Source organism: Sturnus vulgaris, chromosome 18 (assembly GCF_052056855.1).
Source record: "Sturnus vulgaris isolate bStuVul1 chromosome 18, bStuVul1.hap1, whole genome shotgun sequence".
Taxonomy (NCBI): domain Eukaryota; kingdom Metazoa; phylum Chordata; class Aves; order Passeriformes; family Sturnidae; genus Sturnus; species Sturnus vulgaris.
In genome coordinates, this window is record NC_142260.1 from 10,796,356 (window position 1) to 10,820,122 (window position 23,767).

A 23,767-nucleotide genomic window follows, 5' to 3' on the forward strand; every position below is an offset into this window, starting at 1 on the left:
GCAGATGCACGGGGTGCCCCCTCTGACCTCATTTCAGGTGCAAAAACCAAGAGTTTTTCTTAATGAAACAGAATTCCTCTAGGACTTATTAAAGGAAAGAAAAATTAAGGGTGGAAAGAATCAGAACCCCCAGATGACAGGTAATTCTCACGGGGAGCACTTACACCACAGAGCACCCTCAGTATCAGCCCTCTCAAAGGTGAGCACAACTCCTGCACCCACTGCAGTGCTACCAGCATGGAAATGAGAGTCAAATGGGACTAGAATTTGGAATTTTATTCCACCTTACCTTAGTATTTGTTCATTTATCATACAAAAGTAAGGTTTTTTTCCCACTTCCCCTTTATCACTGGTAAGTGATAAGGAGAGCCTGTGATCTGCAGCCACTGGCACACTGCTATAATCTGCATTGGCAGTGAACCATAGCAAGCACTGGGAATTTCATCATTTGCTCCTATCCATCTCCTCCCAAGAGAATTTACAGCAACCTTGTATGACATGGCTGAACCTCAACAACCTCCAAACGTCAAAAAACAAACCAGAGGAAGTTCAGAGAAACGCTGGAGAAGTCCTGGAGTGTTTGTTTCTGTTGTGTATCCCTGCCCTGGGCCAGTCCACCCATCCCAGCATCTCAGCTGGGTGAGCAACTGGGAAACTTTGGGAAACTGCCCACACATCCTTTATAGTCCCTCACGATAATCACCCTTGCTTATTACAGTTAGCAGCATGGTTTAAAAGTGATGTTTTAAATTTCTGTTTTCAAATGGATGCGTCCCAGCACTATTGTGGAGCTGTTCTACCCCTGCCTGCACTGTCTGTGTGAGACTCAGAAGCTCAGAAAAGGGCAAAACCCAACTTAAATCACTACTTAGCAGCACTTTCCCATCTCTGAGATACCTCGTGCTGGAGATCCCATGCCCCATGATCCACCGAGGTGGAATTACTCCTCCTAAGCCTTCTGTGACTGCAGCACACGAAGATCTACCCGGAGCAATCATTTATTGCAGTGCCAGGTGCAGTGAAGAGTCGTGGCCCTGGGTCCCGGAGGGGCAGGAGCATCCCTGGAGCTCTGTCCCCACTCTGTCCCCACGCCACCATCAGCACACGAGCCCTGCCCCAGGGATGCTGTTCCTCCCCTTCCCACGCAGCTCTGCGCTATTCCAGCCGGGAATGCCAGCAGGTGGTGCTGCCCACCCGGGACCAGCTGGTCCCCAAAGGAAAAGGGGCTGTGGGACTGCCTCTCTGAACGGCTAAAAGACAATTAGACACGTGAACTATTCTATTTTTATCTCGTTAATAATTTAGAGTCAAAAAATGTGATACTTTTGTCAGCCAAAGATTTCAATGAATGCCACAGAAGATTCCTTGTCTCCTCTCTCTTTCCCTCTTCCTTGTCTTTCCTCCCCTCTCCCTCGTCAAAATATGCTGGAATGAAGAAAAAAAAGGACTGAAATACTTGCACCTAAAAATAAAATAAATAAAATTAAGGACATTTAAATTACCTGCGAATCAGGTAAACTTCTAGCCGGACACCTGAAACAAAGATTTGTGCTGTCCTGCTCAGAAGCAACCATTTGAAAGATTTTGGAAGCCCTCAGACAAAGAATGACATCAATAGTGAACAACACATAAAGCCAAAACTTGGGAAACACCTGCAAGCAGGTGGACGTGCTCTGCCTTTCCTTACATCAATCAATGAAGTATTTCTGAAGATTTATTTTACATTAAGGGAAGGCAAACATTGTAACCATACCTATAGAATATACCTGCAGTTGGAAAAAGAGCAAGCAATGTCACCTACCTAAAATAACTTCTTAAGAAAAAGCCCAGGTATCAGTACTTCAAACTGAAATCCTGACTCCTGAACTTGATTTAATAATGGGGAACTAATTTTCATTTCAGAGAAAATCTCTATATAAAGAAAAAAATAGACTTTTTTCTATATCACCCAAGTCATTCCTTTGGTCAAATGACTATCTCCAGAAAGATACAAACATGAGCTTTGAAAAATTAAAAAACTATCTGTTTCTGAAGGAGTTTATAGGCCTTTAAGTAAAATACAAATTTCCCAACATTAGTATCTGAACCTATCCTGGACAGAAGCACCTCTGTAAGATATTGCAGTGTAACAAAAAACACACTGTGTACACACACACCCTTTGACAATTACACCCAGCTCTGTGCAATGCTAAACCTCTCACAAACAGCACAAATATTCTATTTTCAGGATGAGTTTACAGCTTACACACTAATGGGAATAGCTCATGGTTCTTCCTGGACAGTATTTCCTTGGGTGTAAACTCTGCTAAATCTTGGTGATGTTGCAGCCTGGCTTTGCCTGGGATCCTGAAGCAGGGACCTGAGCAGGTCATTTGAGGTCTCCAAATTTGCAGGTTTCCAATGAAATTGTGTGCACAAGGTGAGTACTTGTCCCTTAGCTGCTTGTTTTGTTCCCTTTCTGTGAAGGTTTCCTGTCCTTATAAGCAGGAGCAAGGATCTCTCTCTGTGGTTATGTCTTCTTCTCCAACCACACCTACCTCATCTTTCTAAACATCAAAGTCTTTCAAAAAGAGATCACATATTTCATAATGTTTCCAGTGAATCCACCAGTCCCTTCTCTTGGCTGACACTTCTGTAACAAGTAGGTACATTCACTAATTAAAAGAAAATTATTTAACTGACATGGATAATGAGCACACAAAAGACAGGGAAGACATGAGAGCCTACAACAGAAGCTTCTTTAAGGATATGGTGGCCCAGGAGTTTTAAAAACCTTTGCAGAAATAGTTTTCTGTTTGCACAATAAAACTGTACATTTGCCTTCCTCAGTGCTGACATACTAGTGAAAAATCTCAGCCACCCAGACTGGCACTGGGTCTGAGGGCATGAACATCTCCATGCTCTTTACACTACAGCTTGGATGAAAACTCCTGTCAGACTCCATTAGTGGCAGAGCAAAAGTCATCCAGAGGGGAAGGCAAATGTGAAGGAAGAAATATTTAATTGTGTGATCACTTGCAGATCCCAGATCCCTCAGAGATCTGCTGCAACAGGCACCTTAGCAACACAGCATGCAGTATTTTTATTTTCTTGCCATGAGAACAGCAACCAAAAAGGGTTAAAAAATAAAATTATAGAGTAAGTCTGAAGAAAAAAAGGATTCACAGTCACCAGCAGGATGCTAGCAGGGTCACAGTGCTCTCACTATTTAAAGCAAATAAACAACAAAAAAAAGGGGAATGGAAGGAATGGAAACAGTAAGGAGAAGAATTAGTCTGTGTCACACAGGCTGAAATCTTAGGAGAAAAGGGAATCTGTGTCAAACTTCTGGGAGGTTCAATAGCAACTGGTGCCAACACACAGGATTTCAGTTAAACAGGTGGATTTTGTTTATTCTTGAGGATTTTTACCCCCCTGTGGTTAAATGTAGTAAATCACTCCAAAAAGCCTAGGATTTTGCTGTGAGGAGGTGAAAAGTCAGACAAAATCCCTAATTAACATCCTTTTGAAGGCAAATGAAAACAATGCTTCAGGATGAGGGGAATGGATGATGAAAGGATTAGGCTCCTTTCTCTACACCACAAATTCTTCCCAGGAACCCAAATTTCTTAGCCCTTTAAAGACACAGCCATCATGAAGGGGAATCATTTCACTCCCAAATCTACACAGGTGCTCCAATGCACCTGTCAGGGCTCCTTTCTGACTGGATTTTACCTCTGTCCCAGCTGGCCATGACCCTCTGGAAGCAGCCCTTTCCATTCTGACCTGTACTTTTCCCAGCACAAAAAAGGCAGAAGAAGGCTGCTGGATGTTTGCTGGGATCCAGCAGCTCCCCCAGCTAACTCTGTGTCCAAGCTGCTACATCACTGCCACTAGACAATGTTGCTGTTGCCATATTTCACTTTATTTTGAGTCACCATAGACAACTGCTCAGAAATTCAGAAAAACAGCTCTGATGCTGAGCTGCCACATCAGACAGAGGGAAAACTTGTGGCCCACGCTTTTGTAGAATAAAGGAGGCAATGTATCAAAGCTTGGCTGACTTACATCCAAAAAACCCTTTGATTTTACCTAAACCAATAATACAGACAAGTTTTTTCCCCTACCACTTTGCTCCTGTAAACAACTCTTGCCTGGACAAAGTAAATAGTTTTAGAGATTGGTATTTTAAAAAGGAGTGAGGCCCTTGACTGAATGACTTCTGAACAGTTCCATCTGTTTTCAAAGACAATGTCCAAATGATTGGAAAATGAGAAATTGGTCCAGCTGGGGAAGGTTTCTTACACAAGGAAGTTTGACTCTTTGGAAATGCTGCTTGTACATCTCCACTTGTGGTGATGAGGTTTAAGTATAAATGTGAGCTCAATTACACAAGTTCTTAGCCCAAAAGTTGGGGAGTCATATGCTTCATTAAAAATTGATAGTAAATCAAAACTTTTGGTTTTCTCCAAAAAAAGAAACAAGGACTCACACTCTTCCAAAGATATTAATGGGAAGGTTGCAAGATCAAGCACTTAATGGTTGAAAAACAACCTGCATCAATTTCATTGACTTCATTTAGTCAATTAGGAGCTGGTGAAAAGAAAGGCTGCAGTGTGGGCTGGTTTAATTCTCTAGGTCTGAGTGGGTTCAGCCATTGGCTTCTCCATTAATGATGTTTGGCCTGATAAATGATGGGCAGAACTGTTCATATCCTGTTCTTCTCTTCCACATTCTCTTACAAACCCATCTCAGAAACTGCCAGTACCTCTGTTGGCTGATTCATCCACTGTATAGTCCTCTAACATACATAACTGGGCACTTTTTAAGAAAGGGGTGGGGTGGGTTGAGTAAATGAAAAGTAAATTATTTTTCTTTTTTCTAAAGTAAATGAATGTAGAAATCATCAACTTTTAGAAAGAAAACTTTCTATTAATATAATAGTAAGTGCTCTTCAAGAAAAAACATGTCCTTATCTTACAAACTATTATCACTGTTAGATTCCAGATATGTTGTGTTTCCTGTCAAAATAATGCTCAGCTGAAGAGTTCTCCTGATCCTCCAAAGCATCAGCTCCTGAAGCCAAGCCTGTCAGTCTGTGCTGCTTTCACATTGTTCACTCACAGCCCTGACACACTGCATGTGGAGCCAATTTTGATACAAGCCACACAGAATTTACGTACTGAGGTAACATCCAGTGCTGTCATTCCTCCCTGTAACTAAATGTCAGCAAGAAATAGAATCTAAAAATTGGTCTGTAGCTATGGCAACTAATGAGCCATTCTGACTTGGAGTCCCCAAATCCAACATGTGACCATCAAGGGATTCATTCCAGTTGGAGGATGCTGCTGCTCAGAGGAGAAAATCTGCTGCTGCTTTTGCCGCGCGCGCGTGCGGGAGCCACCAGCCAGGCTGGGGAGCTGGAGCAGGCTCGGGCAAACAACTGGGACACGAGCAGCTTCCTGCTGAGACTGGAAGGAAAAACAACACCTTCTGTGGGTGCTAAACACTCTGGGAAAGGTAAAACCCTGCAGAAAGCACAGACTTTCAGAGGTGACAGCGGTGTTGGTAAATACAGCACGGGGGAGCAAAGTGCAGGATCTGAGATGAGAAGTAATGGGTGCCTCCAGGTTTTGGGTTTTAATTTCAATTTCAATAAGTGTCTGGGATTACACAACTACATGCTGAACTCCATTAATTCTGACAAGGGGAGGTCATTTCATCTGCCATGACCACGTCCTCCTTCTCAGAAGCTGTTCTGAAAGGGTTTGTTTGAGGAAACTCCTAAACATATAATAAAGATATGCCTACAGCTAAAACCTTCCCTTCTCTTTACCAGGGAACAAAGCATTTATTCCCTTTCCTAGCTCTGCCAGATGGCCAGGTGACCCTTTTTAGTGTCATGGCAGTCAAGTGAAGAGAGCTCCTCCAGAAGGAGCTGAAGTCTCTACTAGGAGGGCTCTGCAGATGAGGTGTCTCATGCACAGGCTCCTCCTAGATTCTATTTAAATTAAGATTTAAAATAAAGGGTCACTATTTCCTTCTACTACATTCAGAGATTTATTTAGGTAGCATGTGTATGTTCTAGAAATGCACCACAGCCCAGATCAGAAGAAAAGTGCTAGTCAATTCTTTTAAAAATCAAACAAAACTGAGTTCTTACCAATTTTCTTTGAAGATGTAAAACCTAACGAAACAAAAAATACCTTCACTAAATTATTTTGTCCACCCATGTAAACAGCACTTGGCACTGGCTTGAATCTTGGCTTTCCTGGGTGTGTAAGAAAGATGACATCATAAATTATGCTTTTAACTGTGGAAAACACAAATGTTGTTGTTCTGTAAAGTGAGCTAAATTTCATACAGTGAAAAAATAATTAACCCCCTTGAAACTTAGCCAGTTTTCTATCCATAAGGAAAACATAGCTATGGGAACAAAGCTATAACTTTATCAGGAAAAAAAAAGCAGAGAGAAGAAAAGCAAGGAAAAAAGGGGACTGGGTACTTCTCTCACAAGGTCACCACCATCAAGTAAGGTCTTGTAAGAAACATACAGTGTGACATCCCAGGTGCATCAGGAAAAGCTGACAGCAGGTGCTAATGACAAACAGGTGTGCCAAGGATGTGAGGAAAGAAAAAACACTGCATGTTTCACACTTTCTCAAATTAATTTTTATCTAATTAATTCATCTTCATCAGACCTGGGCCAGCTTAGCAGCAGCAGAAGAGGGAATTAATATCTTAGGGATCTGCACAACAAAAAAAGCTGCAAGAAGCATCACATCTTCATTAGTTTCCTGACATTCCAAGAAAAAAGGGGGGAAAACAAATAAGCAAGAAAACTTGCAAAGGCCCACACCCAGAGCAAACACCGTGATGTTTCATGGGGTCTGGGGGAGCGGTAAAAGGGGAAGGAGAAAACCCAACAGATGAGGCACACACGGAGTGCCCAGGGGCTGCTGAGGGCACCAGAAGCTGGTGCCAGGGTCCCTGGAGGCCGCGTGGGGGTGGCATGGCAGTGACACAGCGAACACTTCTCACCATTCCTCTTCCTCCCTTCTTCTTTCGCCGCTTTCTGCGGGGCCATCACTTTGTGCAGGGAGCTGCGGCCGGAGCTGGGCTTGCCCGAGCCGTGGCTGAGGATGGAGCCGCTCTGGCTCGGGGACCGGCTGCAAGGAACCACAGCAACAAGGCAGGACACGGTGAGTTCCTCCTCCCAAACCTCCTCCCAAGGTCATTTCAGTCCCCAGCCTGCACCACTGCGTTTGCACGGCTGATTCAGCACCAGAAGGAGACGGAATAGAAACAGCAAAGAGCACAGCAAAGGGAGGAGCAGAGGGATGGGAGGTGAGCACGACTTTCTCAATTAGTTCAGGGCTCATGGGCATCTCGGTGGCTTGGGATGCAGCTGCTCCTCATGCATAAGCCCCACAATGATAAAAGTGCCACCACCGAGGACAAAAAGCCCCATTGTCAATTCAGTGTCATTAACCCAGACAAAATAAAGTAGACCTTTGTTTGAGGATGTATGGCTAAACTGATTCCTTTATTATTTAGCCTGCATTTGCAGTCAGCTGTTGTCAGCCACAATGCAAATACACTCGTTCACTTTGCACATATGCACACACAGTGATGAGAAAATTCTCCTTTTCTCCTTTTGGCACATACCATGGTTTAACCAGCACCCTCACTGGCTGAAAGCCCAAAGGAAATGTTTGTTTTGATCAGCCATTGCATATCCTCGTCCTGATCTGGTCCCTGCCCAGGGTGAGGAGGGAGGGCAGGGCAGAACCTCTGTGCATTCGGTCCCAGCAAAGAGCAGGGACAGAAATGAGCAGCAAGCTCCCACCACAGCTTCTCTGCTTTTTGGGTGGACAAGTTACTGAAATCCTAATGCAGACCACAGTAGAAAATAGTACATTGGGTGCTAGTCCACATCCAGGCACCGTCACATTTTTTTACATGTGAAACTTGCCACAAAGGGAATGAAACCTCTCCACAGGACCTGTGTAGTTATTCACAAACCTATCTGCAATCTACCACTGAGTTGTCATGGGCAGTGACAGGGAGATGTAAAGAGGTTACATTAGAGGAAAAAAATGGGCCTAGTCACAGAGGCTTCCATTTACAGAGAAAAAGAATCAAATCAAATTCTATTGATGTCACAACAGTTTTATAACCAGAAAATGGTATTAAAACAAAACAACTGTCAAAACCATCCTGTAAATCATTGCCAATATTGTACCATCAGCTTGAAACGTTCATTTACCTTCAGGTCTGGCCACCCTGCCTGGTGTAAGTAGAAAGTATTTACTGTGGTCAAAACAGCAAGGGACAAATAGGAGAAAAACAATTCTTGGGGATTCCCTTTTGAAGATAGCCTAGGTGGAAATATGTATAATTTGAGACAGGCTCTTTCCAGCTACAGGGGTCTAGGAGAACTCAGCATGCATCTCAGCTCACTCCAGCCTGTGGGTTTCCTTGGGAAATTCTACTGAAAATAAGAATTTTCGAGAAGCAGGATTCCTCCTTATAAACCTGTCACTGCTAAATTAATAATCCCAGCCCAGTAAAAAAAATTCATCCAGGGACAGACCAACACCTGAAGAAAATCTGCTCAACTTGGGAACACAGAAAAGAAGTGAGCATAGATAACTTGCACAACAATTTCTCTGGTGACACTAATCCAAATATTCATCCTTTTTAAGTGGCCCTCATATTATTAACTGAGAAGTTTCTTTCAGTGGTGATAGCAGAGAAGATACTCTGATCAGTTACCAGCCACTTCATGGCTGTCTGGTTTGAATTGACTTTTCCAGGCTGTAAAATACCCTGAATGAAAGGGCAAACACATAAAGGTCAAGAAATATTTCTTCATCTTCAGCAACCATTAAATTCCATTTCCAGACACAGCTCCTGGGAATGAAAAATACTGAAATTCTACATGTTCTCACTTACTCAAATAATCACCCTGAAGGAGGGAAAACTAACTCTTAGTTATTTGCTTAGAAGGGCACAAGGTTCAGCACATTTTATAATGAGAACTTTCCTGGATCAAGTTTGTTTATCAGCATTTGTTTAAAATGGTGCAAATTAAGTGGAGGATTTTTGTGCTCACTCAAAGGACTAAGTGAAGTGCTTAATCACTTTGGTTAGAGGATTAATTAACAGGGCTGGTTTACATTTTTTATATGTATTTACACATGGCTTTGGAGAGGCTTCAAAACATTTTAAAGAACAATTCCTGCAAAGACTTGACCTGCCCAGCACCAGCAATGCCTGTGGGTATCACAGTCATCTTCCATTTGTCATTTCTCCAAAGGATGGAAGGCTTTGAAAGGGACAGGTGCTGTTTGCTTCACGTGGACTGTAGGACCTACCCCTCACATTTCAATGATTTGTAGCACGGACAGCACCTCCCTGGCATTAAATGGCAAAATAAGAGTTTATATCCAATTGCAGCTGGCTCTTCTCTACTGGTACTCCCTGCAGACAGCTCTTTCCACATTCCAGGTGATTTACCACACAGCCAAAGGAGTGTGACAAACCAGGCACCAGCTCGGGACCCTTCTGTCTGTTTTTCTGCAGGGAAAACCTCAGCTGATGACCCCCCAGAGGAGCAGCAGTGTGGGTCTCCAGCCCCACACCTTCCCCTTCCAGCCTGTCCCTGTCACAGTGTGCAGCAGCACCGTGCTGAGTATTCCAAGCCTTCCCATTATTCCAAAGGGGGAAATGTTGGACAAGATGAGGTGACTCAGCTAGGAAGGCTTGGATTTCTCTAGCATTTCTGTGCATTAGTCAGCTGCTTTTCTTGTATGTTATCAAATTCCTTCAGGAGGCCAGGCTGTGTAATGCCTGTGAGCTACACAACAACAGTTGCCTCTGTTCAGGCTGTTTACCTAACAGGTTTATTTTCCTCTCTTCCCTTCAGTATCCATCCTCAGCTCCATTCTCATTTCATACCAAGGAGAGTGGGTCAAGGAAAAACTGGCCTCAAGGCATGCCAAACAGCTGGGATAAAGGGATAATCTGCTTTCCTTGCCTGCAAGGACTGAGACAAGAAATTTTCAGCTATTCTGTTGATGGTTGAGGGCAGACATGAGGTAAAACTTCCTAACAGGAAAGGCAGGAGAGAACAGATTGCTGGAGGAGGTTGTGATCATCCCACCAGTGGAAGATTTTAAAGGAAGGTAGATAAAGTTGAGTTAGGGGGGTGTTGGACCCTGCAGCAGAGAAGAGGAGCCATAAAGTATCCTGGGGATCTTGAATCCATGATCCTACAAGCCTAGAGACATCATATGAAGAGAGTGCAAACCTGGGACACTTTACTCTAGACACTGACATTATCTAGTCTATTCTTACACTTCAAAAGTTTTGTCCTGCCATAGATGCTTTGGATCTAGAGATCTTCCATAATTTAGTGGGTGTTCAGGGCTTCCCCTTCTGCTATAGTGAAGGCATTGGGTCTAGTTCTGGAGTGACAGCAATTTACAGTGGCTGAGGACCTGCTTTTTGTTTCCTTGAGGAATTACCAGTGCTCATGCTACAGGTCTCACATTTCATTTGGGCTCATCTCTTGTGCAACACCAACATGGACATAAAAGCCACTTCACCTCCTCTGTAAAATTTCACTTGGTTTTCTCTCCTATTTTGAGAGAAATCCAGCACAGACCAGTGCTGTGCCAAGGATAAATCATGGAGAGGAGCCATCTGCCATACACAGAGCCTGGGAGCCAAACCTTACAGCAAGCAGCAGCACAGATCCTATTAAACCCCTCTGGAAAGGCACCAGATCCAGCCCTTACCTTTTCCTGGTTTCGTTGGATTTGGCAGTTTTGATGGTGCTCCCATCCTGGGTGGTTTCTCTCTCCTGGGAGGCAGGAGCATCCCTGACTGGAAGTGGAAGGATGACAGTCTCCTGAGTCACAGGTAAAACCTCATCCTCTGCTCCCTGCTGGCCCAAGTGTTGCTTGGCGTAGTCAAAGCCTTGTACTGGCTGCAAAAAACCAGGAGAAACGACAGAAATTTCCAGTGTGTATTAGACTTAGTATAAATTCTCAAATTCCATGTAAAACTTTTCACTGTTCCTTAAGTGACAGGTAAAAATACATAGATTACCATGTGAATGCCCAACAGGAAACCAATTTTCTGATGAGACCTCCATTCCACACACTTTAAACATGATTAGTTAGTATAAAATTGATCTTGGCTAACCCTTCTTACCCTGCTGTAACAACCCCAGAATTTACTTTGACAGACAGTGACAGAACGAGGATGTGGAAGAAAAAATTAGGGGTAAAAAAAAAAAAATAAAACCATTCAGAAAACTTTCTCTGACAAAATCCTTGTGTTTCCAAAGAGAGTGGGAGTAATTTATTCCCAGTCAAGCCAAAGTAAAAATGGCACACATCAGAAAGTTTCATGGGCAACATTTTCCAGAAAAGAATCTTTTTCAGATTAGTGAAATCATATTTCCCCTGGCTTGCCAGGTACCTACTGGGAAGGATATTCCTGACTTCACTTATTTCTCTTGGGAAGTGGCATTTCACCAGAGCCTTGCAGCAAGGCAGTTCTTGCCCAGCAGAACTAACACTTGCCTTCTGGGCAAAGCAGCCAAGGAAAGGTGGATTCCCTCCATGGAAAAATTAAACATTTAGACAAAACTTGACTTTCCAAACTGCATTTTCAATTGGAAGGAAAAGAAAAGGGGGGGAAATAAAATAAAATTTAAAAAAAAACCAAACTGACCCCCATGATCTGTTGGAAAAAAATGAAAAATAAATCACTCAAAGAAATTCCTGACCACCTCTGGAAAACGTGTTCCTGCTACACTAAATAAAACTAACTTACCAAAAACAGGAAGGTTGCTCTTCCTGAAGTAAAAAGACTATTGACAAAATGCTAAGAAAGGAAAAAAAACACTTCAAAGTTGAGAAAGTGGTGATTTTAAACCTCACTCGTACTTTGGGAAATACTTTGGAATTAGTTCTTGACTGATTAGTCACTCCAGGTTCCTGTCATGTCATCACTGAATATTTTATTTCCAAAAGAAAATCAGCAGGAGAAAAGAAATGGCTGCTGGCACAGAAAAAGGACAAGTTCTGAAAAGCATTTTCTCTTGTTGTGCCCCTTACTAAATCTGGGCTGCAGCTCTAAATTCAGACACATTTCACAGGTGATCTTAGTCTGAAAAGAATGGGGCTGTTTTTCACTTTTTGAAACATAAAAAAATGATTTTTCTTTACGTGGCATTCCCAATCTCCTGTTCAGACTGAGGCTAATGGCTCCTAATGTGTTTCCACACGTCAGCATTGCTCTGATAAGAACCTTCAGCACATTAAGGAGCAGGTTAATGCTGATAAGGGAGAGCAGATCACCCCCATGGAACCTGCAATATATCAGAGAAATGCCAATTCACCATCACCCCTCCATGGCAAGCAGGGTTCCACAAAACAGCCACCAAATGAGCTCCAGAGGCAGCAAACAAAGCTAGGAACCAACACTGCACAACATCCTACACAATCATATTGGCAACTAAAATAAGGTTTTTCAACCTCATTATAAGTATTAAGTGTCAGTTAAGACACCCCTAGATATTCTGAAAAAAGGTAACAAGAGAGAAGAGGTGAATAAATCAGTTATTTCTCCCTCCATGCCTTTGAAAAAGTAAAATAAGTTTCAACTTTATCTCTTATTTTTTTAAAAATTAAAAAAAAAATTAAAAACCCCAAATAAATAAAAAAAAAACCTCTCCAAACAAAAAACAAACCAATCCAGAAACAGCAGGACATGAGAATTACCAAAGAATTCTGCAGTGTCCCAGGTCAGTGCTGCCACAGGAAGAAAATGAAGGATTATTTTAATCAGAGTTCTACTTACCACCATGTCCAGCAACAAACTGCAATAAAAGGAGAGCTGAGAAAGTCATCCTCATCAGCAGACTCATTGCATTAAATAAAATTTGCTCTTGGATCCCTGCTCTGTAAAAGCCCACAGGAGCAGATGGCTCTGCCACCCCTGGAGGGAACTGGCAAGGCTAAATCACGAGCAGGCACGGCTGAAATGTAATGTCCAATAGATCCAAAATACTGACAAAGACTGAGATTCTAATATGGCTTTGGAAAAAACACATGGATACACACACTCTGCCTGCTGAAGGGCAGACTGAGTGCAGAGAGTTGTTTCTGGGACTCTTTTCCCTTGTAATGATCATGAAAAAGACATTAAAGATGATAAAAATAAAAGAGGAAGGAAGAGAGGAAGAGAGAAAGAGAGAGGGAAAGAGAGAAGGAAGGAAGGAAGGAAGGAAGGAAGGAAGGAAGGAAGGAAGGAAGGAAGGAAGGAAGGAAGGAAGGAAGGAAGGAAGGAAGGAAGGAAGGAAGGAAGGAAGGAAGGAAGGAAGGAAGGAAGGAAGGAAGGAAGGAAGGAAGGAAGGAAGGAAGGAAGGAAAAGAGAGAGAGAGAGAAAAAGAAAGAAAGAAAGAAAGAAAGAAAGAAAGAAAGAAAGAAAGAAAGAAAGAAAGAAAGAAAGAAAGAAAGAAAGAAAGAAAGAAAGAAAGAAAGAAAGAAAGAAAGAAAGAAAGAAAGAAAGAAAGAAAGAAAGAAAGAAAGAAAGAAAGAAAGAAAGAAGAAAAGAAATCAGTTCCTCTCCTCTATTTGTATATTCAGGTAGTTTCACTGACTTTTTCTCTGTGCCCTTTATCAAACTGATAAGGCTTGTTTTCCCGTGGCCTGCAGCACTTGCTTTTGCTTGTGGGTCTTAGACTACAGATCTTATCTCTCTTTACCTGCAAACTTACTCTTTCATGGCCTAAAAAAAAAAAAAAGAAAAGGAAAAAAAAAAAAAAAGAAAAAAAAAGTTGAGGGGACAAATGAGATTCTAGACTTTTAAAAAGCATGCTGTGAATTAGAAAGCAAAGGAAGCAAAAGTTAACATCCATCCAAAACCTCAAAGCAAAAACAGGTACTTAAAATAAAAACAGCATTGAAATAATATTAAAATAAAATCCCATCAGAATTTCACCCATTTGAATTTATACTTCTTTCATTTTACAGCTAGGGAGAAAATTGGGGGGAAAAAAAAAAAGGTATTTTTCAATTTTCCTTTTCCCTGCGACTGCATCCAAATGTCCCTGACTGCTGAGGCAATTCAGAACAGCAACACAATTCCCAGGAGAGATGCTGGGATATAAACTGCGCTGCGTACGAGAGGTCATTCTGCAAACTTCATTTATTTACCCTTCAGCCTGCCGCGACACAAAAGTCACGCCTTAATTACCAGGCTGAGGCAGCAGCCCCGCTGCTCTGCTCCATCCCCTCAGCGCCTCCCGCTGCCGCACACGGATATTCGATGGGTATTTGATGGATATTCGATGGATGTTTGATGGATATTTGATGGATATTTGATGATGGATATTTGATGGATATTCGATGGGTATTTGATGGGTATTTGATGGATATTCGATGGATGTTTGATGGATATTTGATGGATATTTGATGGATATTTGATGCTGGCTGTGTCATTACCCCGGCGCTGTGTCTGTACCCGCTGTCCCGCCCGCAGGATGCGGGATGAGGGGTGTGGGATGAGGGATGAGGGGTGTGGGATGAGGGATGAGGGGTGTGGGATGAGGGATGCAGGGTGCGGGATGAGGGATGCGGGATGCGGGGTGTGGGATGAGGGATGCAGGGTGTGGGATGCAGGGTGCGGGATGCAGGGTGTGGGATGAGGGATGAGGGATGCAGGGTGCGGGATGAGGGATGCAGGGTGTGGGATGAGGGATGAGGGATGCAGGGTGCGGGATGAGGGATGCAGGGTGTGGGATGAGGGATGAGGGATGAGGGATGCAGGGTGTGGGATGAGGGATGAGGGATGCAGGGTGCGGGATGAGGGATGAGGGATGCAGGGTGTGGGATGAGGGATGAGGGATGCAGGGTGTGGGATGAGGGATGAGGGATGCAGGGTGCGGGATGAGGGATGCAGGGTGTGGGATGAGGGATGAGGGATGCAGGGTGCGGGGTGTGGCCGCTCCGTTCCGGCAGGACCCGCAGCTCCCTCCCGCAGGAATGCAGCGCCAGCCGTTTTGGAGCAGGGCTTCTGCAGCCCAAACACAGAGAAAAAACACACCGGGGAGCCCAGCAGGCTGGGATGCCCTCGGATCCTCCTCTCCTCCCTGCTGCTGGATGTTCAAAAGGCATCGCAGAATTGCTCCGGTGATTCTACAGCACATCTCGGATGCACAGAAGCAAAATACTGAAAGGGCTGCTAAAACTACAAATCTCTCCGGTGTGACTCCCCTCCGAGCAGAGTCAGCATTAATCAGCAGTCTCAGGCACTTTCCCCAGCCGTGAAACACAACAGACTCATTTTAAATGTGACATGGAGATGTGCTCGTTTGTACTCCCAAACTGCATGAAATATGGCAATTACAGTTCAAGCAACTACCACTATCCCTAACACTGGAATTAAAAATAAAACTCTTCCTTTCAAAATGACCTTCTTTCATTATCTTCTCAAAACATGTTTCTTAGCCTTATTTTAATTAAAGATGCTGAAATCAGGAATGACCAAACCAGTCCATTCCCAGTCTCCTGCGGGATTTATCTTCCTCAGACCATATACCAGCCTAAACTCTAAACTAGACCTGGCAGAACCTTCCTGATGGAGCCATCATTGTGAAACTAAATGGAAAGCAATTCAGCTCTCATTTGGAAACGCATCACTTTTCAGATAATGAATTAAATTAAATTTTATAGAGTCTCAAAATAAACCGGAAAGGGGAAATGCACTCTGGAAGGGACCTTCTGCACTGCAGCTGCAAGGAGAACAAGCCTGCAGGAAAAGCTCCTGAAAGGACTCTGCTGTGAGTGCTGGCAGCTCGACACCAATTGTTTTGTTCCAGCAATTGCAGATCCAGCTCCCATCTGATGGCTGATGCAAATGTGACCTGACTGAACAGGTTTTAACCTGAGCGTGTATCTCACAGCCTGATTAAATCTGGTTTCTCAGGAATGTTAAAAATCCAATTTTGTCTTTCTTTTTGGAATGAAAACAGTGAATAAAAATACGAAAATAACTTTCAAGTTTTTCCTGTGCTTTAGCCTCAACCAGCAGTAGTTTGGTTGTTCTTTTTTTAGCAGCAACTTTCTTCAGCTGGAAAGCATCCCATAATGATGGGCAGTTCATAACAATGAACAAGTTTTGTCATTTTTTTTTTCTTTAGTTCGGACCAAGATTGTACATAACAAGAATCAAATGGTGCTTAGCATTTGCAACAGCCCCTAATAAAGTATAATTTGCATTTTAGGGGCTTCCATGGGGCATCAAATAGCACTGCAGTGATATTAATTCTTGTCTGTGGTTGTGATATTGTGTTTCACTTTTGCAGGTCTAGTCTTAACCCTGGATGGATAATAGTGGATAAATAGACAAGCACACTGGAACCAGAATGGAAATGTCTTTTCTGGATCATTTTTTATACAAATGTCTGGTTTCCAACTGGCACCAGCTGCACCCATCTGCAACGAACCTAAGATAAGGAGAAAAGAGCTGTCAAATGCATCATGCCTTCCTTCAACTCTTCTTCCAATATACATTTTTCAGCAGAAGCAACAGAGCTGAAATCTCAATAATCCTTCTGTCTGTAGCATTAAGAAACCAAAGAAAAAATTCATCATCTCAATCCCATGCCAGTGGAGAAGAACAAAGCCAGCTAAAAGGGCAAAGGAACAATCTGACTTACACACAGGTTCCATAGGCTAAAAACTCCTATCTTTGGGTGGACCTGATCAAGAGCCATCGAACAGAAGCTTTGAGAGGGGAGACTTTTTCATTATGGAGATGACACAGAATTCTGTGACATGTTTCTGCCAGAGGATCAAACTGGAAGTGCATTTGATTTGGGAAAAAAATTCTTGTAATTGATATGGACTTTAAGAAAAACATAATTGTACGAACCCAACCAGCAATACACATAAATGAATTAGAAAGTCCAAAACAACTAAAAGAAAAAATAGCAGTAGGAGAAAAGAAAAATTCAAAGCATGTCTATTCTGGATTAGCAGTTTGGGAGGAGAACCTTGGTTAGGGCCAGGTCTGAAGTGCTGCCAAACTTCAGACATTCCCACGTTCAGCAGGCAGGAACAGCTCAGGCCATGGGTTTGGAGATGTGCTGGTCCAACCCTTCCAACTCCACACATCCTTCAGCTGCATCTACCCAAGAGTCACAGCCTCTGCAGCACTTTTGGATGTAGAGCTGGGCCACTGACCTTGGCTCTCTGAGGCAGGTTCATCATGGTGTCTGGTTTGAAGTCGTTCTTGTTCTTCCTGCAGAGCACAGCAGTGATGATGATGATGATGACGGTGACCACAGCGATGGGAGCCAGCACGGCTGCGATGATCCACAGGTTGTTTGGGGGGTTCTTCACCACAGCTGCAGGAAAAGGCACACCAACATTGGTAAGCTTCACTGGGCAAGGCTCCTGCTGCTCCCAGCCTGCAGTGGCCTCCATGTAGAAATTAGTATAAAAGCACTGTAAGTAATCTAGCTTTCTATATAAGGATGTATGAAAACAATACCTTCTGTATTACTTCACTAGGGGAAAAAAGGGAAAAATCAGCAGCACTGTTGAGTTCACAAATCCCTGGGCTCTCTTCTCTTAGTTTTATGTTACCTGGTTATATGCAAAAGTAGACATCCACTCCAAAGTCAAGATGGATGCCATATAAGATATCACTCCAATGGTTCATTTACACAATAAACAAACAAATAAAAGGTGTAAGTAATGCATCCTTAACTATTTTTCAAACACAAACCCAGCCTAGAGCAAAGTAGCATAGCATGTGTGTTAAAAGAACACACACAGAGTCCATACATGGTGTCAAAGCTTGCCTGGCTCAGCAGGAGTAAACTGGCAGAGTTTTTTAAAAAAAACAATGAAGCTAGCTCAAATTATTATCAATATCAATAAGGCAATAAGAAGATGCTTCTCTTGTGCTCTAGAAAGAATTTATCATAGTTAAGGTCAAAAAGAATTCATCATTTCTAAAGGAGTGGAAATAACAAGGTTGAAAAGAGCTACTTGCAGATACATTAATGATGGCACCAGGAAAAAGGTGCATTTCAGCAATGCAGTGATGCAAAAACATTTTAGATTCCATTTCATCTGAATAATCTCTCTTAGTATGATCCTTCAACTTGTTCACACATAAGAGACCCTCCTGTGGCACATTCGCAGTTCTCTCATTTCATTTCATTTCTTTCTGGAAAAACAACCAGACAACCTCCTTAAAATGCTGAACTTTGCCATAGTGGAATATTTAGTGGACTTCCCCATGCTACCCCTGTTTATTTTGCTGTGGCACTGGTTGCTGGTGTGGGCAGGCAGTTGTGAGAGCACCAGCACAAAGCAGCCGTTCCCATTTCCTGGGGGACTGGTGCTTTCAAATGTCATTGAGCTTATGAGCTGTCAGAGGCACTCAGCATCTCTCAGGATCAGACTTCAAATGCAAAGCAGCTTGTTCTGCAGCAGCCATTAGGAACTCTCCAGTTCCCCAGCTGAAAGCCTGGCTGGAGCCTGAGCCTGTTTTCTTTGTAGATTTGCAACTTTTTGCAAAGCAGGTGAAGTTTGTTGGGTGATGGAGGAACAGCACCATTAGGATCAGAGCTTGAGCACAAGACTGCAAAAAGGCCAGGTTGGAGACTTCCAGGGTTCACTTTTCAACAGACTCACAGAATTCTTAATTATTGACTTTGACATTTAGTCTGGGGATGAAAGGACTGTGGGGAAGGAAACAGAATCTGAACTTTAAGCAATAACAGAGACTTTAATTATAGACTGCTGCTGTGGAAGCAGCAAACAATGGTTGAACAATTATATTTATTCCTTCTAAGGGATGCAGAGGAAATGATGACCTTATGGCTAATAGGATAGGCATTTAGGAGTCCTAATTTACATCTTTAATTCAGTTACCAGACTCCAATGTGACCTAAAGTCAACCCACGGTTCATTCAACTCAGTAAGACTTCAGTGGAATTTGAAACAAGCCTTTCATTCTGTTGTAACTCAGTCTCTGGCTCATAACACAGGAACATCCATTTTTTGTGTTATTATTTGTCTGTCTCATCTAACCCAGCTATGAGCTCCCGAGGGTACGTGTCTTTTCTTACAGTATTTTGGGACAGAACTTTTCATTCTGCTAGCACAGAAATTATAAGGAGCAAAAATGAAATCCACACAAAGTATTTTCTGTGGCAATACAAAGACAGACTACAAATAACCATGTCCAAAAGGAAAGAAATTGGTTTTTTTCCATAATAAGGTAAAAAGATGGAATTACTTCCTACATTTCAAATACTCTACCTTCAGAATCTCAGATACCTCAGGTCACAATTTCAGTTTCTGTATATTCTCTTTTTACAGTGTTCTATGCATATGTGGCTGGTATGAAAATCTACAGATGAATAAGGCTGCCTTATCAGACCATGGAAATACAAAGTTAGCTGGTGAGCAGTAGATTCCATAATTGCCTAAATACCCTCGTAAATATAAATCATATCACTGCACAAAGAGCTAGGAAACTGCTACATCTATATCTTCTCTAGCAAAAAATACAGTAAAGAAATATTCTCATGGAAAACAAAATTACTTGGAATTTAAATGCAGGAATTTATGGAATGGAGATCCTCGGGTTCAGCTGAGTTAAAGTCAGTAGCAGACCACGATCAAGTCAAGGATCAGACACAGTACATGGTGCATTCTCTGGAAATTATATCATATTTCAGTCTTCTTACTCAATCCTATGTTTATGGATGATATATAAATTACTAATTACAGTGGTCTCTTCTTTTCCTGTCACCATTTCCCATCATTATTTCGGCAATTTCAGTAATTTCACTGCTCCTCCAGGCAGATATAATTGCACCAGGGACACCCATTTTATGTGCTGTTTCACCAGTAAGGAGATCCAGTGCAGAAGTCCACTGTATAATTTTGATTCTTTCTAAAGAAATACTTTGGCAAAGGCGAGAAATCCAATTAGCAAAAGGCATGGATTTGTACACTGAGCTGTCAAGTGCATGAAAAAACACTCCAAGCTTCACCACAGGTTTATGACTATGGGCCAAGAATACAGGAATATCTAAAAAAAAATTGAAAGAAACCTGTGTCCACAATCACTCAGTAACTGAGGAAGGTCCTGAAAGAGAAATTTGAAAACACTTTACTTTACAAGAATGGATTATTTTTGGCCATGTTATTCTGAATGATACTATCATATCTTGAATCTGAAAGCTGCCCATATGCACAAGTAGCTCTTTTCAACTTCGCTTTTCTGATTTGTGTCTAAACAATATCTTTAACAAACATGTAGCTTTCTTGGTGAAAATTATAATTAAAAAAAATAATCCCTTTGAGACAGAAAGAATCTACACTATTTTGATCAAGTCAAAAATAAGGAACATCTTAATAGCCACCACATTTTACTTTTTTTGGCCAAGTTATATGAATGTGATGACTTTGCCCCACTCACCATTAGTCTGTGGTATTATGGTTTTGTCAGCACCAGAATTAATTCTGACTTTCCATGGTGTTCAGTTCATGGAATAAAACAATGATTAAGCATGGAATTTTTAGAAGGACTCTTACGGTCAGCTTGAACTTGGATGACATAGCCCAGGGTCAAGGCCATCCTCTGGGAGTCAACTGTACTCAAAATTTTGGCAGCTGCAGTGCCCAGCAAAGGCTTCCCGTTGTATAAAGTGTAATATGTCAGTTCAGCTGGCTCCTTGGGTCCTGGAATACGTTGAATTTTTACCATCTTTAAGGGAAATAAAATAAAAGAAAATTATAAATAAATAAATAAAGGGAAAAAGAGAAATAAAGTGTCTTCGTGTTATACCAGTGCAAAACTTGCCAGGAGCTATTTGGAGGCAGTTCCCACAAGGAACTCCTTCAAGGCCTCCTATAAGCATAAGCTCCATGTAAATATTCTCAGAGGATCAGAGCTTCTCCCCTTCAGAGCCCTGGCTATTAAATCAGTCAGTCAGAGAATTGACTAAAATTTTTCTTAAAAAATATTTAAACATAATGCTAAAGTAAAACCCTACACTAAGAAAAGCATGCAGTAAAGAGGAAAGGATCAAATTTTTGGACATTACAGTCCTCTGTAAAGGGGGAATTCTTACAATCTGTTCTAATACTGAAAACTCTACTGGCTTATTTCAGTTGAAAAACAGCCTCACATTTCACTTCCATACTCATTATTTTTTCAGTCCCAGGTTGATAACAAAGGAATCATACTTTTTCCATTTTATTCTGCAGAACACTGGCAGAATTTTTCCATTGTACCTCTACCTTTCCTGAAAGTGGAGAAACATTTCTAATGATGAGAAGAAAAAGGAGTTTTGTGATTCTTCTCCATTATGTTATGGACTAAAATTTCACCAAATTTACTTTTGGCAAGTAAAATGTGTTCCTTCTTTTAAATTATTTCAGTGGAACAATCCAAAGAACTGTGTGGGCAAATGGGAAATGTAATAAATTGTGTTTATACTTTACAACAAACAATTATTGAAAAACATAATTTAATTTTTTTTTAACTAACTAATCTTTGAAGATGGAAGAAGAAATCTTTTAATTGCTGGTAGCATCAGTTGGCTTAATTGGTGAGAAAACAAAATATGATCAGTTCAAAATACTGAATGTAAAATGCAGTAAATAAGAGAAAGATGATTAATAAATTGCTCAAGTCTGAAGTCTCTACTTCATAACGTGATCTGGGGCCACATGATTTGATGACTAACCCTATATAAATAAAGGCTGCTTCTTTTGCTTACTTTTTTTTTTTTTTTAACAAAAAGATAAAAAAAGGAGAAGTTCTGGCTTTGAGTTACCTAGGAAACTTTTATCATGGAGAAAAAACTTGGAACTCTTCATTCTGCTGAATACGCTAAAACATGTACTTTGTACCAATCCTCATAGCAACCAGAGAGAAAATATTTATGAACCCTGATTAACTAATGATGATTTCTGGAGGATGACGGGCGTGCCAACACGGCTGGCTGCAGAAAAAGGCGCCATCAGCAGCGCCAGCCCTCCCTGCTTTGATACCCGTGAGAAACACAGGGAATTCCAGCCCAGAAGTGGAGCTAGGTGTGTGTTTTAGAGGAAGTGGAGCGGGGCAGGTTTGAGCCCAGGTCCCTGGAGCACCTGCACGGTGTAGCTGCCCACGGTGGTGGCGCGTCGGAACCGCCGTCCCTGCTGGTGGGACATCATGAACAGCGGGGCCAGGCGCTGCTCCATCAGCCGGGCAAAGCTCTGGTTGTTCAGCCCCAGCAGGGCAATGTCAACCCCTTGGATGACTGCGGGGACAGAGAAAAAAAAAACACATATCAGCCCTCCAGGCACGGACAGGCAGAGTGGCACAGTTTGGGACAGGGAGGTGCAGGCTAACTCGGAAGAAAAATTCTTGGACATTTTTTTCCCCTCTCAGTAATTCCCTGTGGGGGTATAACACACTTCTGTCTCAGGCCCTGCACTGCTCATCTCAGATAATGTCAATGATGTTTCAGACAGTAAAAATCTCCAAATACCATTTCTAGGCCTTCAGTTTACCAAAATGGCTCAGGGGAGCATCTACTCCATGATCTTCAATGTAAAAATTAGGTTCAAACCTATTTGAGAGCTGCTGGGTTTATGCTTATTGCCAGATGCTCCTGCTAACCAGTTTCTATCCTGAGGATTTGAACTCTGAAGTTTGGATTTTGTACAGCCTCAAACAAAATATCCTGTTTGAGAGCACTGAAACCTGAATAAATATTTCTGAAGTATAAATGAATGCAAGATTTAAAAGACACTGGATTCTAAAGTTCAAAAAAAGTGATATAACATGCTGATTCAATTGATACATATGTACGGTTTTTTCAGTATTATTTCAAAAAAAGTCTTCTGGGACCACCAGGATCTTTTTGAAAACAGATTTTCCATTGTAATATCAATAATAATCCATCCCAGCGAGTGCACAGAGGTGAGAAATGGAGTATCAGGTTCACAGGGTCCATACTGGGAGGAGCTGTACCACTCCCTTCAGAGGATCATAATCTCTGCATTAAATTGTGTTTTATTTCAAATTTATGAAAAGATGGAACTGGTACCAAGTCTATTTCATGTCAGAGCCCTTTGGTCTTGCTTTCCTGAGCATTAAACAATTCCAGGTACAGACACAGCAACCAGAGAGGCTTTGGTATCACTCAAAGATGTCTGAGGGAAAGGGTCTCTTTCTTGCCCAGTTATCATTTCTGAAGTCAAAATTATTATGCATGAAAATGTGGCACCTGTGAAATGACTTGATAAAAGAAGAATTTTGAAGCCTAAGAGCTTCAAGTAAAAGATGCAAAAGTCCCTGCACCCAGACAGTCAGCAAATCATAACAAAGTTCCTTGGTGTAACCTTTGTTCCTGGGTTATGTCTACGTGCCTCTTTTGATTTCAGATTTAAATCCATATCCCAGGGTTTAAAAAAAACCAAAAAAAACCAAAAGTCTATTTGTGTCTCAAGACTCTCAGAAGATAATGCTGCTCTCAGAATTGTTTCAACCAAAGGGCTACAGATTCTGAGGTGTGTGTTGGTCATTGGAGATGTCACTGTTCAAGATGAGCAATCACTTATGCCCACAGTGACTGTAAGTATGTTTGCCCAGCTGAAGGCAGGTTCAGTGGGCAGCCACTTATTTCTGTGTAAAATTACTGCACCACTGTGTTCATATAAATGAGCACTAAAAATTATGACCT

General features: G+C 42.0%; 1 protein-coding gene across 1 annotated transcript in view; it reads right to left on the reverse strand.

Annotated features, from left to right (window-relative positions):
* The window catches only part of KIAA1549L (KIAA1549 like), a 129,260-nt gene that overhangs the window by 39,497 nt on the left and 65,996 nt on the right, over positions 1 to 23,767 (reverse strand). Inside the window, exons 9-13 of the mRNA XM_088175743.1 lie at positions 22,188 to 22,339; positions 20,625 to 20,796; positions 17,247 to 17,410; positions 10,785 to 10,975; positions 7,021 to 7,148 (exon numbers count right to left, since the gene is read on the reverse strand). Of these exons, the coding sequence (XP_088031869.1) occupies positions 7,021 to 7,148; positions 10,785 to 10,975; positions 17,247 to 17,410; positions 20,625 to 20,796; positions 22,188 to 22,339 (807 nt within the window). The remainder of the gene's footprint in view (positions 1 to 7,020; positions 7,149 to 10,784; positions 10,976 to 17,246; positions 17,411 to 20,624; positions 20,797 to 22,187; positions 22,340 to 23,767) is intronic.